Source organism: Antechinus flavipes, chromosome 2 (genome assembly GCF_016432865.1).
Source record: "Antechinus flavipes isolate AdamAnt ecotype Samford, QLD, Australia chromosome 2, AdamAnt_v2, whole genome shotgun sequence".
NCBI lineage: Eukaryota > Metazoa > Chordata > Mammalia > Dasyuromorphia > Dasyuridae > Antechinus > Antechinus flavipes.
Genome location: NC_067399.1, coordinates 538,102,397 through 538,118,878, shown reverse-complemented (window position 1 = coordinate 538,118,878; position 16,482 = coordinate 538,102,397). Strand labels below are relative to the sequence as shown.

Sequence of the window (16,482 nt, the reverse complement as noted above, 5' to 3'; positions counted from 1 at the left end):
TGGGCTGCTGTCAGCTTCTGGGCATTTTATTTTTTTAATCAACAAGTGATTTATTTTTTTCATCTTCAACTTCCCTTATACTTCCCTTCCCCATTAAGAAAGAAAAAGAGAGAAATGAAACTCTTATAACAAATATGTTTAGTTAAGCAACAAAATTCCCCTATTAGCAATGTCAAAAAATGTTTGTCTTTTTTTTCACCCTCAGTCCATCACCTTTCTCTTAGAAGGTGCGCAATATACTCTATAATCAATCCTGTGGAACCATGATTTTTTTTATTATATATTTTATTTTATTTTATAATAATTTTATATTGACAGAATCCATGCCAGGGTAATTTTTTTTTACAACATTATCCCTTGCACTCGCTTCTGTTCCGATTTTTCCCCTTCCTCCCTCCACCCCCTCCTCTAGATAGCAAGCAGTCCTATATATGTTAGATATGTTGCAGTATATCCTAGATACACTATATGTTTGCAGAATCGAAAAGTTCTCTTGTTGCACAGGGAGAATTGGATTCAGAAGGTAAAAATAACCCGGGAAGAAAAACAAAAATGCAAATAGTTCACATTCGTTTCCCCGTGTTCTTTCTTTGGATGTAGCTGCTTCTGTCCATCATTTATCAATTGAAACGGAGTTAGGTCTCTTTGTCAAAGAAATCCACTTCCATCAGAATACATCCTCATACAATATCGTTGTTGAAGTGTATAATGATCTCCTAGTTCTGCTCATTTCACTTAGCATCAGTTCATGTAAGTCTCGCCAGTCCTCTCTGTATTCATCCTGCTGGTCATTTCTTACAGAACAATAATATTCCATAACATTCATATACCACAATTTACCCAGCCATTCTCCAATTGATGGGCATCCATTCATTTTCCAGTTTCTAGCCACTACAAACAGGGCTGCTGTGGAACCATGATTAATCACTGCTTTGATCAAAGCTTTTCAAGTCTTTCAAAGTTTTTTGTCGTTAACTAATTGTTGTCCCTGTTCTGTTCACTTTACTCTGCATCAATTTATACAGGTCTTCTCCGGTTACTTTGAAACTGTTCCATTCAACAATTTTTTGAAGCTCTATGCAACATTTTAATAGCGCACCTTAATATAGCACTTTAGTTTGTGCTTTCCTTATAACCATTGTATAAAATAGGAAATGCAAGGGTTATTATTCCTGTGGTATCCAGATCTCAGCTTCATCATTTGTAAAAATGAAGCTAATAATAGCAACTGTCTTAGGAGGTGGTTATGACAATCAAATGAGAACTTAGTAAAACAAAGTACAATATAAATGCTAGCTATTATCATTTAGAGAGATGGTGAAAACCCTCCTTGTTCATTCCCCTTCCTGTTCCTGCCCTACTCACTCGCTCTTCTCTGCCAAAAAATTTTATACCTCACTGGAGACATTTTCTTGCTTTAATCCAGGTTTTAGTAAAGCAGGGATAACTTACTTTAAATTGGGATTTGTTGTTATTGTTTAGCTGTTTATGAATCATATCTGACCCTTTTGAGTTTTCTTGGGGAAGAGACTGGAGTGGCTTGCCATTTCCTTCTCTCATTTTCCACATGAAAAAACTGAGGCAAGCAAGATTAAGTGACTTGCCTGTAAGTCTGAGGTGTCAAGATATTAGGAGACATGCTGTTTTCTAAAGCTAAGGCTCAGCAAGCAAACTGTTCTCCAAGCTTGGTATAACAAGAATCCTTTGCACTCAACCTCTGGATGATCTCACTCTGGCAAAAATCATATAATTATTGTATTGCTTTGACCAGAACAAGGTGTTCTCTGAGCTCAGACAAGCCCTGGTCTTGTTCAGACAAGTTCTGGTCATAAAGCCCTGCTATGAATCAAACTTGTCACCTTGGTGCTGTCACCTCTCATTGTCAGGGCTGTAGTACACTGAACAGTCATTGGTATAAGTATTGAGATCTTCCCATGATATCTCAGACCCCCCCTCTAAGGATGGGGTCCCAGCACCTAGGTCTAATTTCTCTCCTTCTTTGCAAGCTGTTTCTCTCACTTTGAAATTAAATTTTTGTTTGATTCTTGACTCTCCTATCTCTTGTCTGCTTTGTTCAGCTCTAGCTATTTACAGATTAGAAGCTAGTTTAGTCTAGTTGATGTTAATTGGTGACTAAAATGAGACTGGGAGTGGAACTGGGCCAGTGGCCTTTACAGTACTATGGGAACAGACTAGATGCCATTAGAGATTTATTTCTATGGAGTAGAACACCCCCCTCCCCCCCCCCCACCTCATCTGGTGAGTCCTCTGTTCTTCCTATTCTAATGTAAAGCTCCTGCCTTTTTAGGGTTGCCATTCTTCTGTAAAGAAAACACCAGGGCTTCTCTGGTGATCCAATTTGTCTCAGATCATTCTGGTGAGGATATCCTTTCTTAAACTGCCTACTTATATTCATTGGTCTTCTGCTTATCTCTGTTGTTTCTTAAACTATACACCTCTGTAACTGTGTGCCTGACTATGGACTATAACTTCCAGGTTTGTGTCTGTTTATATTTGTCTTGTCATTTTGTCTGTGTGTTTGGGTTTTTTTGTTGTTTCTGTTATTTTGAAAGATTTAAAATGCAGCCAGTCAAGAAAACTTCTAAGGGCTATAGCCAAAGAGTTTAGAACAGAGGGAAAGATTAATAAACTTTCATACTTGAAACAATCTTCCCACTATGCAGGATCAACTCCCACTTTAGTCTTCCCACAGAATATGAGGTTATAACAAAAGAAAAATCTACAAGACATTTTCCCCCTGTCATTTTAACTTTAGTTATATTGGAATTACAGATGTAGAATTAGATAATCAAAATAATAGAACTACTGAAAGTAATTTAGTAGGTTAAGGAATTTGGAGATCAATCATTTTAAGATTGCAGGAGAGAACTCTTAAGACTTTGGTGTAATTCCAGTAACTTATTCCCTTCTGAAATATCTTAATAAGTGTTGGAATATTATTCTGTAGAATTTGTTTTAAGGAAAAAGGATTTTGTTTTAGAAAAGTTTTAAAAATAAAGGGCAAGATTAATAGCTTCATTGTTTTAGGGCAAAGAAGGAAGGCAGCTACTTTGGAAGTAATCATAGAGTAAAGAAAAAATAGGTAAATATTTTGCACTTTATAACAACCTTTTTCACCCTTCCTTGACTGAACTTATGACTCCTTCAAGTCAGAGACTGTCTCCCTTTTATTCTATTAGCCCCTCTCATCTCAGATCAGATTCCCAAATATAGGTGTTATTTTTTTTAAATGCTGGAAGAATGGAGAGAAAGTTGAATTATTTTCTGGCTGCAGAAATTTATTAGCTGAATAATCTTGTTTCTGTTTGGTCCAGTTTATTGATCTATAAAGAGAAAAATATTAACAACAGAGCTGTTGTGAGGATCAAAATGATATGATGATTGTAAAGAGCTTAGCACAGTGACTGGCATATACTAAGCACTACATTAGTATTATTTCAATAATTGAATGTAATTGTACTATGCTTGATAACTCTAAAATGGCTTTAAATAATAAATAATATATAAATAAAATAAATGGCCAAAGATAATAAGATTAATGATATTTTATATGTGATAACTTGGAAATGCAATTGATATCATCTGAAGTTACATGATACTATTTGTGTCATGACTATATTTCTAAATTATCTTATGTTGTGAAATTTGAGAGACCATTGTAACAAAAATACTGTTAGACAAAACAATTTAAAAATCTGGATGCTGTTACACATGAATTGGGCTTTTAAAGGGTTTAATAAAAATAGATATTCAAAAACCGTTAAATATTTAATGAGGTATATTTTGTTAAAAAAGCAGATAATAATAATAAGCATACATAATGGCAAATTTTCATTTGAAAATCTTGGAAATTATGGAAGTGTATATATGTTAGACTTAAAGAAGTAGTTTTAACATATTAATAATGAATCAACTATCAGGAATTTGTTGCATGTCTGAAACCTCAGATCATGGATTATTTTAATTTATAAGTAAAGGATAGTGAAATTTTGCTGTTTAAAGTAAAAATTCTTGGGATTGTAATTTATTACTCTTTTGAGTTTTGATTACTGGGATAATTGTCTGAATTATCATGAAGCCAATAGTAGAAAATAACATGTGTTTAAATCTGAGAACCACAAAGATGGATGTCTGTGCCTGGGAAAAGTTTTGAGGACTACTTTGGCATGGCCTAAGGTACAATCTTCCTAGGTCTCCATTGTGCTATTTCCTGTCTGAAAAGAAAATTTCAGCACCTGGTTAATCCTTGATTTTGATGTAGTTACTGTGTGACTACATGATTGACCATCAGATATAATTCATGCCTGGAATCAAACAGAGTCAAGGGAGTTTTTCTCTCTGCTATGATGTATGACATTGTTATAATTATAAATGGAATAGTTAATTTTTAGAAAAACAATGGGATTAGATTGTTTTCTTTAACAACTATGTACAGATGTGTATGATTGGCTTCCAAAATTTATCTATCATGGAAATTTAGGCTTTGAGTATGTTTTAGTAATAATCTCAGAATTGGATTAAGGAGTTCCCATTTTTAAGGTATTTGATCATCTTTTTTTTTTTTTTTTTTTGTATTTGATCATCTTAAAGGGCAGAAGAGTTCATTTTGCAATTGGACCCCCATAAATTTTTTTAAAGGACAGGATTTAGGTAAAGATAGAAACAGCAAATGGTATGTAAGCTGAAATTCTCTGAAATTTCAAGATTCAAGTACTAAATTTACTAAATTGTGTTGTCAGAATTATCTAGGTATCTAGATATGGAATCAGAGAAGCAGAGCCTCCTTTAGAACTGTCCTGAGAATAAAACCTATTGTCCAAGAAAAGATATCTAGAAACCAGATAACTACATGAGACATCTGGAATCCAAAAGGGAAATTGGGACATAGATTATTAGAATACAAGGAGACTAGATATTAATTAATATGGGTGATAATTATTGCATTGCTTTGGTCTTTTGTCTCGAGCTGTTTATGTTTATGTTTTTTTGGTTACCTTGGTGACATGTGAATCTCCCTTCTCAAAACTAATCCATTTGAGCCCTCTACATAGTTTGATCTGTTATAGGACATTGCTGTGACCTGACAATGGAATTATGATTATGAATTTATGAAAAACTTTATTACATTCTTTGAACCTAGCTCTGCATGACTGGGAAACTGGACCATCTCTATATACTTTTAACCAAAGACTATGCCGACCAGAAACTCAGATCCAAAGATTGATGGAAGGAGTTTGCTCACAATTGTCAATCAATCATTGGTTGTAAGGATCCTTGCCAGTCCTTCTGACTATTTCCAAAGCTCTCAAACTTGTGGATGTGTACTCCTGGATCTTTTGAAGAAAATCTTAAGTAGATAGCAGAACCTTGGAGAATCTCAAAGTTTGCTTAGTATGGACCCAGAGCAGCTGACACACAGACAAAACATCTGCCCCAAGATTCTGGATGAAGGGTAAATATACTGTCCTATATGCTGTCTTTTTCCCTTTTGTTATCTAACCAATCACCCAGGGCCTGATTCACATGTGTGTTGTCATTTTCTTTCTCTACATTCTTGCCTTACTCCTTTTCTGCTTACAAGCAAACAATGGCTAGCAATTATACCTGGGACACCACTTATCCAACAGGGGAAGGACCTGAGTTTTTAGGATAAAAATGCTTGCCCTGACCCAGCTGGCTTCTTGTGACGTCTTGACTTATTTCTACCTCTACTTTATTGACCAGAAGGGTAGGGGTTCTTTCAGACCCCCTCCTTTTGACCAAAAGAGGGAAACGTCAAGATTTTAGGAGACAACCTGTTTTCCAGAGCTAAGGCTCAGTTAGCAAGCTGTTCTCTGAGCTTGGTATAACAAGAATCCTTTGCACTCAACCTCTGGATGATCTCACTCTGGCAAAATCACATAATTATTGTATTGCTTTGACCAGCACAAGGTGTTCTCTGAGCTCAGACAAGCCCTGGTCTTGTTCAGACAAGTTCTGGTCATAAAGTCCAGCTATGAATCAAACTTGTCACACTGTTACCCCTCATTGTCAGAGCTGCAGCACACTAAGCAGCCGTTGGTATAAGTGTTGAGATCTCCCCACATTGTCTCACGTCCCCCCACTAAGGATGGGGTCCCAGCAGGGTCTAATTTCCCTCCTTCCTTGCCAGCTGCTTTCCTCACTTTGAAATTAAATTTGATTCCTGATTCTTTTATCCTCTAGCCTGCTCTATTCAGCTCTGGCCATCCACTGATTAGAAGCTCGTTCGGTCTAGTTGACAGAGGTCAAATTTAAACTTATGAAGCTGAGTTTTCTTGAACTAAGTCTGGCACTCTATCCAATGCACCCCCATTTGTCTCCAAATTGTGACTTTAGCTATGCAAATATTTGTACTACATTAAAAACAAATTAAATACAATTTATATGAAGACCATAGTAATGGTGATGATGAGGTCCTGAGTAACTGGGTGTAGTTGACAGAGAGGGATTGGAGTATTGATAGAATTGTTCCTGGGGCAGGCAGGAAAGGGCATTGATGGGAATCAGAGTTTAATCTCATAGTCTCATCTTTTGTGGAGGTGGTGAGCAGCATTGCCTTGTTACATCCAGTCAGAAATCCAAATTAATGTCAAATTCCTGAGGTTAAATTTCTCCTTTAAATTTGTCTATGCTCACACCATCTTTGCTGAACTCCTATTGGGTTATAGCCCACCACTACTTTCTACATCCTGATATCTTTACCTTTATTCCTCTCTCATGCCTCATGGTGTCTCTTCTCACATCCACCATGTGTCATGGTGTATCTCTCCTTCTTATAGCTAACTAACTCTTTCAGGGTGCTAAACTCTTCTATAAATAACCAACCTCATAAGATGTTCCCTTTCTCCTGATTAATTGGGAGTTCCACTAGGGAACTTGCCGTTTCTATCATTAATTGTTAAAACCCTTTTCCTTGCTAACTATATGTTGTCCCAACTCTATTTAATATTTACCATTCCTAGTGTCTATTGCATCTCTTCATTTTGACTGTAATCTCTTCTCCGAAATAAACCTACTTTTTGCCAAAGAGAATGGCTATTGTGAATTTTTCATATGACCAAGCCCCAGCATTTGGTGCCTACAATCTCAAAGCCAAACACATCATTTGGAACTAGAAATTGCTCTCCTGAATCATATTAGTAGTAGTAGTGATAGCTAATATTTATATATTGCTTTGAAGATGGGTAAAATAATTCACATACATAACCTTGTTTTATTTGATTTCATGACAAAGTAGGTGGTCTTAATATCCCCATTTTTCTTGGGAATAATGAGACTGGAGACTCAAAAATGTTAAATGATTTCCCTAGGCCATGGCTCTAGAAACTCAGGCAGACTAATGAACCTTTCCATTCTCAGTCCCCTTCTGAGGACTACAGAGGACAACAGCTACAGAGAGACAATGAGAGAAATGGGAAAAGTTGGGGCTATTCAGGATCAGGCATGCAGACTCTTGATGCTTCTCTGGTTATACGAGGGAGACAGTATGGGAATAGGGGAAATAAGAGCAGATTTGTGATTGAGTGCTGGATCTGGCATTCATTAGCTCTGAGACCATGGAGAAGTCAATTCTCATTTTCTGGGGGGTGGGTGGGAAAAAAGGTAGATCTAACCCCAAATATCTCTACCCTCCTTCTACTTGAAGTTCCCATCTTTAAGGGCACTCATAGATGGTCAAGCAATGAAGACAATGTTTTTAATTTTATTTAGTTAAAAAAAAATTGATCTATAAAGAGAAATACAGAAATCAGAACATTGGATTGGATAGTGATGATTTAAGACAATGTCTTACTTGGCTTGTTCATATTTAATTAGCAGCTTAGCTGAGACTGAAACTCAGATTTTTTTACTCTACAATGCTCTTTCTACTACTTATAATTGGCTCTTTTTATTTATTTTTATTATTATAGCTTTTTATTTACAAAACATATGCATGGTAATTTTTCTACATTGACCCTTGCAAAACCTTCTGTTCCAAATTTTCCCTTCCTTTCTCCCACCCCATCCCCTAGATAGCAGGTAGTCCAATACATGTTAAATATATTAAAATATATGTTAACGCCAATGTATGTATACATATTTATACAGTTATCCTGCTGCACAAGAAAAATCGTACGTAGAAAGACTAAAACCTGAAAAGGAAAACAAAAATGCAAGCAAACAATAACAGAAAGAGTGAAAATGCTATGTTGTGGTCCACACTCAGTTCCCATAGTCCCCTCTCTGGTGTAGATGGCTCTCCTCATTACTGAACAGTTAGAACTAGTTTGAATCATTTTAAGGTTGAAGAGGGCCACGTCCATCAGAATTGATTATCTTATAGTCTTCTTGTTGCTGTGTATAATGATCTCCTGGTTCTGCTCATTTCACTCAACATTAGTTCATGTAAGTCTCTCCAAGCGTCTCTAAAATCATCCTGTTGGTCACTTCTTACAGAACAATAATATTCCATAACATTCACATACCATGATTTATTCAGCTATTCTCCAATTGATGGGCAGCCACTGAATTTCCAGTTTCTAGCCACTACAAAAAGGGCTTGCACATGTGGGTTTCTTTCTCTCCTTTAAAATCTCTTTGGGATATAAGCCCAGTATTAACACTGCTGGATCAAAGGGTATGCACAGTTTGATAACTTTTTGAGCATAGTTCCAAATCACTCTCCAGAATGGCTGAATGTGTTCACAATTCCACCCACAATGTATCAGTGTCCCAGTTTTCCCATATCACCTCCAACATTCCACATTATCTTTCCCTATCATTCTAGCCAATCTGACAGGTGTGTAGTGGTATCTCAGAATTGTCTTAATTTGTATTTCTCTGATCAATAATGATTTGGAGCACCTTTTCATGTGACTAGAAGTAATTTCAATTTCTTCATTTGAAAATTGTCTGTTCATATCCTTTGACTATTTATTAATTGGAGAATGGCTTGATTTCTTATAAATTTGAATCAGTTCTCTATACATTTTGGAAATGAGGCCTTTATCAGAACCTTGGAATATAAAAATATTTTCTCAGTTTATTGCTTCCCTTCTAATCTTGTCTGCATTAGTTTTGTTTGGATAAAAACTTAATATAATCAAAGTTATCTATTTTGTGATCAATAATGATCTCTTGTTCTTCTTTGGTCACAAATTTCTTCCTCCTCCACAGGTCTGAGAGGTAAACGATCTTATGTTCTTCTAATTTATTTATAATCTCATTCTTTATGTCTAGATCATGAACCCATTTTGACCTTATCTTGGTGTATAGTGTTAAGTATGAGTCAATGCCTAGTTCTGCTATACTAGTTTCTAATTTTCCCAGCAATTTTTGTCAAATAGTGAATTCTTCTTCCAAAAGCTGGGGTCTTTGAGTTTATCAGACACTAGTACAATGGTTTTTATTACAGAAAAGTCCCTCTTTTTACTTGGTGTTTGTGGTAATGGATAAATACCCAAGATACCTGGCAAAGGACAGGAAAAAAGAAAGCAAGCATTGATTAAGCACCTACTATGTGCCAGACACTGTGCTAACACTTTACAAATATTATCTCATTTGATATTTTTAGAAACAAAATCCTGGACTCAAAAGGATACAGTAAAGTAAGTGAACAAACTCAGGATGAATGAAGCAGTATAAAGTTTTATTATGTTCCTGCAGGAAGTAGATACAAAGCTTGAGAGCCCCATGTGTCTCTCAGAAGCAAAATCAGATCCTATCCCAAATCCAGGCCAGGGAATCCCCTCTCTCATCCCCAAACTGGCTGGGAAGATGAGGTTAACATTCTTTCCCTATCTGATGACAACATACATCCCTTAATATGTCCCCTCCTCCCCCTTCATACGTTGATCATTAAAATGAGCCTTAGCTCCTCCAGGGAGGGAGAAGTTAATATTCGTGAAGCAATTAAGCATGCTTACTCTAGTTTAGCCCTGACCTTTATCCTACTTTCAGCTTTTTTGTTTAACTATTCAACTAGTTTTGTCCAGTTTTAACTAGTTTTAACCAGTTTGAGGAGGTCTACATCTCCTGAACTATTTGCAGTTTGAGACTTCCAGTTTTTCCTCCGCTATGGAAACATAACGGTTTATTGTTTCTCACAATACTTACAACAACCCTGGGAGATAAATGCTATTATTATGATTCCCATTTTACAGTTGAGGAAGCTGAAACAGAGAGGTGAAATGACTTGCCCAGGTTCATTTAGCTAGGGAGTAACTGAGGCTGGAATTGAACTAAACGTTTTTCCGACTCTAGCTCTGGTTCTCTAACCATTGTGCCCCTTAAACCACTTCCAAGGAGCACTGAGGCAAGGACAAGTAATCCCACTGCTATTACATATTGATCATTAAGAGAAAAATGTCTCCTGGGCTCTCCAAGGCTAGGCCAGCAGATGACAAGCACTGACAGCCCCCACCAATCATGAAAATCTCAAGTACACTTCTGGAGATGTCTGTCACTTGGAGACATCCATCTGTAGAAGCTTTTTTTCCAGATCAGCCACAGTGTAATGGATTTTTTTCTGCCATAACAGTTCTTAAAGATTATCCACTAAGTTGTATTTTGTGGAGCTGGAGTAAAATGAGAGAAGGACAGAAAATGGGAGTTTTAGAAAATGACAGAGAAAAAAAAGTAGAGGAAACTCTAAAAAGAAAGATTAGCAGTACACTTTGATATAAGCTATAAGGCATCTGGAACTTCTCAGGGGAAGGAGGCCAAGGGAACAAACATTTATTAAGGAGTATTCCTTAATATTATTAATTAATTGATAATTAATATTAAGGAGCTAGGTGGTACAGTGGATAGAACATCCAGTCTGGAATCAGAAAGATTCATTTTTGTGAATTCAAATCTAACCTCAGACACTTACTAGCTGTGTAATCCTGGGCAAGTCACTTAACTCTATTTGCCTCAGTTTTCTCATCTATAAAATTAGCTGGAGAAGGGAATAGAAAACCACTCCAAGAAAATTCAAAATGAGATGACAAAGAGTCTGAAATGACTGAACAATACTATTTAGTAGGCATTTTGCTGGACACTATACATATACTATCTCCACCTCACAAGAACCTTGTTATTATCAGTATTATCAGTTATTATCAGTATCACTATTAGTAGTAGTATTCCAATTTTACAACTGAGAAAACTGAGGAGAAAGAGGTGGGTGGGTTACAGAGCAAGGACATTCCTGTGTAGTGAGCTTTTTCTTCTCAAAACACAGCCAGGTGATAAAAGTTAAGATCTTTTATTATCTCCAATATAGCCCAGTTAGCTTAGAGGTCTATCTCTCTGCTTGGTTCCAAGAGCTCCCTCCGAATGTCGCCAAATCCAAAGGTCTGGTCCTTCAGCCTCTGCCTCTGCTTTCTTCTGCCTCCAACCAGCACAGAGATGGAATGAATCTCTTGTCTCCTTCACTTGGGGCTCGGCTAGCTTTCTGGTGAGTCTTTCAGATCAGCTTGGTCTCAGTGGGGGGCGTGCAGGAGCCCAGCCACCTACCACAGTGGTGTGAGATGAAGATGAATTTGGTTGTCCACTGAACTCTCGACTCGTAGCTTCTTCCTCTGAAAATTCTTCTTCTGCCCCCAGCCAGCCAAGTGGAAAATATTCTGCCTCGCCTTGGAGAGAAGGCTTCTGGCGTAACTCCGCTGAAATCTGACCGAGAGCCTCTGTCTGTTTCTTTTATCCAAGAGGGAGGAATTGTGGGATACGAGAGAGAGGGATTATGGATTTTCTCCCATAGTGCTCTCTGGCCCAAAGAGCTTCAAGGGAGGTGTGAACTCACAAAGGTACAAAGTTTACTTTGTGAAGCTGGCATACTTGTGAACTCCAATGAGTAAAGGTGCAAACACAAGCATTGTACTAATTAGTTCTACTTAGTACCTTGTTTCAGGTTCTGCCCAAAACATCTTCTTGTAAGATTAGATCAACTCTAATTAGTTAGCAGTTTGTAAGGATTCCAACATCTCCTCCTTTCTTTTCTTTTGGAACATAAGATGGTCATGACCTCCCTGATTTCTCAAGGAGGTGAGAACCCCACCTAAAAGGTGATCACGCCTTCCCTGACATCTCAGGAAGGGAGATGAAAACACCAAAGGAAATAGGAAATCAAATCAGATTAGTGGGTTTCTGAAGGGGTACACATAAATCCATCAATATGGGCCAAAACTTTGTATCAGATATACATGGTATACATAAATCCATCAATATGGGAGGCATTATACATAATTTACATAAGCACATAGCAATATAACACAGGCTAGTAGTAATGTAACAAATAACATGAATCATCCTGAAAATTTACACATGTCCATAAGTCCTAGAAATAGTCCATAAGGAATCCATTGTCCATTAGTTCATGTGTCAGGAATCTAATAATTCCTGTAAGCTCTGAAGTATTGCAAAAAGTCTCATCAACAATTTTTCATCTTAAGGAATCCAATGATTCTTGAAGATTTTAAAAGTCTTTTTTAACAGTCTCCTTGTCAGCCATCTGATTCTTTCTCCATCTGTGGAAATATAAGCAGATCCTCTTCCCCAAGCAGTTAACCTAATTCCCTTCTCTTTACCAAATTTGGGATTTCTCCTCATCATCTGGTAATTACATTGGAGCCATTTGCACTGGATATTGCCTTGTTGTCTTAAAAGGCCTGTATTCTTCCCAACTGTAATCCTGATTGCTTTTCTGTTGGTTGATGACATCAGAGTTCTGAATTTCTAAAGTCTCTTGTTAAGGGCCACTGTTCTACCCACACTGGTGTATCAGTTTTCCACTGAATATGAACTGGTGAGAGTGCTGGCAGGCCTTCAACAGCAGCCCTGCCTAAAAAGCCAAAGTACTTAATTGTAATCCTATCTGCTGCAAAATGTCTCTTCCCCACAGATTGATGGGGATTTTTTCAACCACAAAAGGAGTAAAAACTCCTGTTTCATTTTCAAATGTCCATTTCATAGGGGCAGCACTAACTTCTGCTGCTATTGATCCTCCTACACCAGACATATAGGTGTCTGCCTTAATCTTTGGCCAGTGATTGGGCCAGCTGGCACCTCTAATTACAGTATGATCTGCACCTGTGTCTACCAATCCTTTTAGTGGTATTCTATTCACATAAATAGTGAGCATAGGTCGGTCATCTGTCACAGCTGCAGTCTAAAATATTCCTGGACTCTGTTGCTTGAAGTCAGCATCTGGGCAACCATCATCAGATTGTCTATCAGGGGTATGTAACAGTAAGCCTGATGCTACTACTTCTCCTGGTTGATAAATCACAGGTTCTTTACCTGTGTTAGTGACTGGGATATTAGCTACAAATTCCCCAGTTTCCCACATCAGTGTGTGGATGGCCACTGTTTTGTAAGCATCCTCAGGAGGTGAAATGGTCAAGCCTACTGTGCCTGGAGGCAAGGGATCCATAGGCTGGACAGGAACAGATTTCACCTCTCCAGGGGTTTAATTCCAGAGTCCGTGGTTCCTTCTTTTTCTTATTCTTTTCCTCTGGCTGCTTGAGATCTTCCCCATTTCACATTAAGCCTGCGCCCATTTACAATCAGTTTATTGAAGGACTTCTCCGCAGCCATCTCTGCAGCTTGCCTTGTAGCAAACTGGATGAAAGCGCATTGTTGTCTCTGTACAACTGTTACTGTTGGGATCTCACCAAACTGGTAAAAGTGATTTCTGAGATCCGTCTCACTAATTGTATCTCCCAAACCACCAACATACAGAGTGGTTATGGTCTTATCATCTGGAGGGTCCAGGCAAGGCATTGTTGAAGCCCGTTTTAGAAGCTTATCTGCCACAGGATCATTAATGCCATAATATCGATCTTTGATATTCTAATCAGCAAGAGGATCATCAGGGTCTGTAGGCTTCTCATGTCTGTATGGACACTCCTCTCCTCTTTTACATTCTCCTTTCACCCAGAAGGAACAAATGTGAGGACGATTCCGTTTATAATAAGGGGTCGTCCGAGCCAATTTAAGCAGCATGTCACTTGGAGCTGTAGCTTTTCCAAGAACACCAACTGGCCGAGTTCCGTCAGAGTTAGAAATCTCTCGCTCAACATTTTGGGTATAATATTCTTTGTTCACATCAGATTTAGGCATGTCATCCTTAAAGGATAGTCCTGTATCACGGACCTGAATAGGTAAGCCATATTCTAGGTCCAAAAGGCAGGTCTGACATACATTTTTTAGCTTGCTGCAGGTTTGGCACACTTCAGTCTTTTTAAAATGCATGCGAACACCGGGGCACCAGCGGAACACTGTGAACGGCCTGGCACAAATTTTGCATTCTTTTCCATATTTTTCTTTGGTCATCCGGATGTAAGGATTTTCTCCAAGGCACGTCTGACACAGAATAGGGAAGTCCGCGTCCTCCCAGTTCTGCCTGTTGTAGGTGTTGGAGCCCAGAGATGTCGCCATCTTGGAAGTCCCTGTTCGGGCACCAAAATGTAAGAGTTCAAATGTTGGAGTTCTTGTTCTTCTCAGAACACAGCCGGTTTAGCTTAGAGCCCTCCGAATATCTCCAAATCCAAAGGTCTGGTCCTTCAGCCTCTGCCTCTGCTTTCTTCTGCCTCCAACCAGCACAGAGATGGAATGAATCTCTTGTTTCCTTCACTTGGGGCTCGGCTAGCTTTCTGGTGAGTCTTTCAGATCAGCTTGGTCTCAGTGGGGGGCGTGCAGGAGCCCAGCCACCTACCACAGTGGTGTGAGATGAAGATGAATTTGGTTGTCCACTGAACTCTCGACTCGTAGCTTCTTCCTCTGAAAATTCTTCTTCTGCCCCCAGCCAGCCAAGTGGAAAATATTCTGCCTCGCCTTGGAGAGAAGGCTTCTGGCGTAATTCCGCTGAAATCTGACCGAGAGCCTCTGTCTGTTTCTTTTATCCAAGAGGGAGGAATTGTGGGATACGAGAGAGAGTGATTATGGATTTTCTCCCATAGTGCTCTCTGGCCCAAAGAGCTTCAAGGGAGGTGTGAACTCACAAAGGTACAAAGTTTACTTTGTGAAGCTGGCATACTTGTGAACTCCAATGAGTAAAGGTGCAAACACAAGCATTGTACTAATTAGTTCTACTTAGTACCTAGTTTCAGGTTCTGCCCAAAACATCTTCTTGTAAGATTAGATCAACTCTAATTAGTTAGCAGTTTGTAAGGATTCCAACATTCCTGCAGCTGGATTTGAACCAGTTCTTTTTGACCCCCAAATCCAGTCCTCTCTCCACTTCATCACCTAGCTACCAGAAAATACACATTAACTGACTCAGAAGAAACCTGATGCACTAAGAGGAATCTAAAATCTAAAGAAGTTTTGAACTGGGTTTAACTGTTAACTTGAACCATGTAAATCTCCAGACCACAAAGTCCTAAGTAACCTGAGAGATTGGAAAGAAAGATTGAACTAGAGTTCTCATCCTGCTTCTATTAGCTGTTTTGTCATCTTGGATATGTCATGTCCATTCTTGAAGCTGCAGTAAATGAGATAGTTGGAATTATCTCAATTATCTCAAAGGTCCCATAGAGCTCTAAGAGTCTGTGCTTCTGGGCATATGCTGGCTGATCTGAGGTCAGTTCGAGAGTTTGGAATGCTCAGCAAGTGATTGGAGAAAGGATTTCCGCATCTGGTATCTTATCCTTCCAGGTAATCTTCAGAATCTTCCTGAGACAGTTCAAATGGAAGCGATTCAGCTTGGCGTGGTGTCTGATGGACTGTTCAGATTTCACAGGCATAGAATAATGAGGTCAGCACAACGGTTCTGTAGACCTTCAGTTGGGTAGTCAGTCCAGTACTTCTGCTTTCCCATATTTTCCTTCTGAGCCTCTCAAACAAACACTGAGCTAACTCTGGCAATACGGGTGTCAATCTCATTATCAATGTGGACATCCCTGAAAAGTATATTGCCAAGGTAAGCATTCCAACTGTACTGTAGAGAGTACAACTCTGTTGGGTTCAAATTCCAAATGTATGCTTGCCCCCCCCCCCCAATTATTTTATGGAGAACTCCCACAGGGCAAGTGCTCACAAGGTGATCAGAAAAAGCCAAATAAGGACACTCTCAAGCTATCTCTTAAGAACTTTAGAATCAATTGTATCATATAGGAGACTTTGGCATAGGACTGCCTAGCATGGCATGCTCTCATCAGAGAAAGGTGCTCTATAAGCAAAGCAGAATTGAATTAGCCCAGAAGAAACACAAAATGTGCAAAATTAGAGTAGCCACCCAAAATATTCACATGGACTGTTTGTGTCTGACCTGTGGCAGAATATTCCAAGCTTTTGTCGTCTGATCAGCCACAGTGGAATACATTGTAACTCGACTCTAACATAACAATGTCATTTTGGTCCTCTTCTTGTTAAGACACTAAGCTCTGAAATGAAACTGTGTCAGTTTGGGGAAATAAAATCCAAACAGGTGCCACGTGACTCATAACACAAAGTAGCAAGGGCTAAATGTCAAAG

At 38.5% G+C, this 16,482-nt stretch overlaps 1 protein-coding gene across 1 annotated transcript; it reads right to left on the bottom strand.

Annotated features, from left to right (window-relative positions):
- Window positions 1–13,480: 13,480 nt before the first annotated feature.
- Window positions 13,481–14,450, bottom strand: LOC127547118 (pre-mRNA-splicing factor RBM22-like). Its single transcript, XM_051973948.1, has one exon. The coding sequence runs from the start codon at window positions 14,443–14,445 to the stop codon at window positions 13,858–13,860; it is 588 nt and encodes a 195-aa protein (XP_051829908.1). The 5' UTR covers window positions 14,446–14,450; the 3' UTR covers window positions 13,481–13,857.
- Window positions 14,451–16,482: the final 2,032 nt, after the last annotated feature.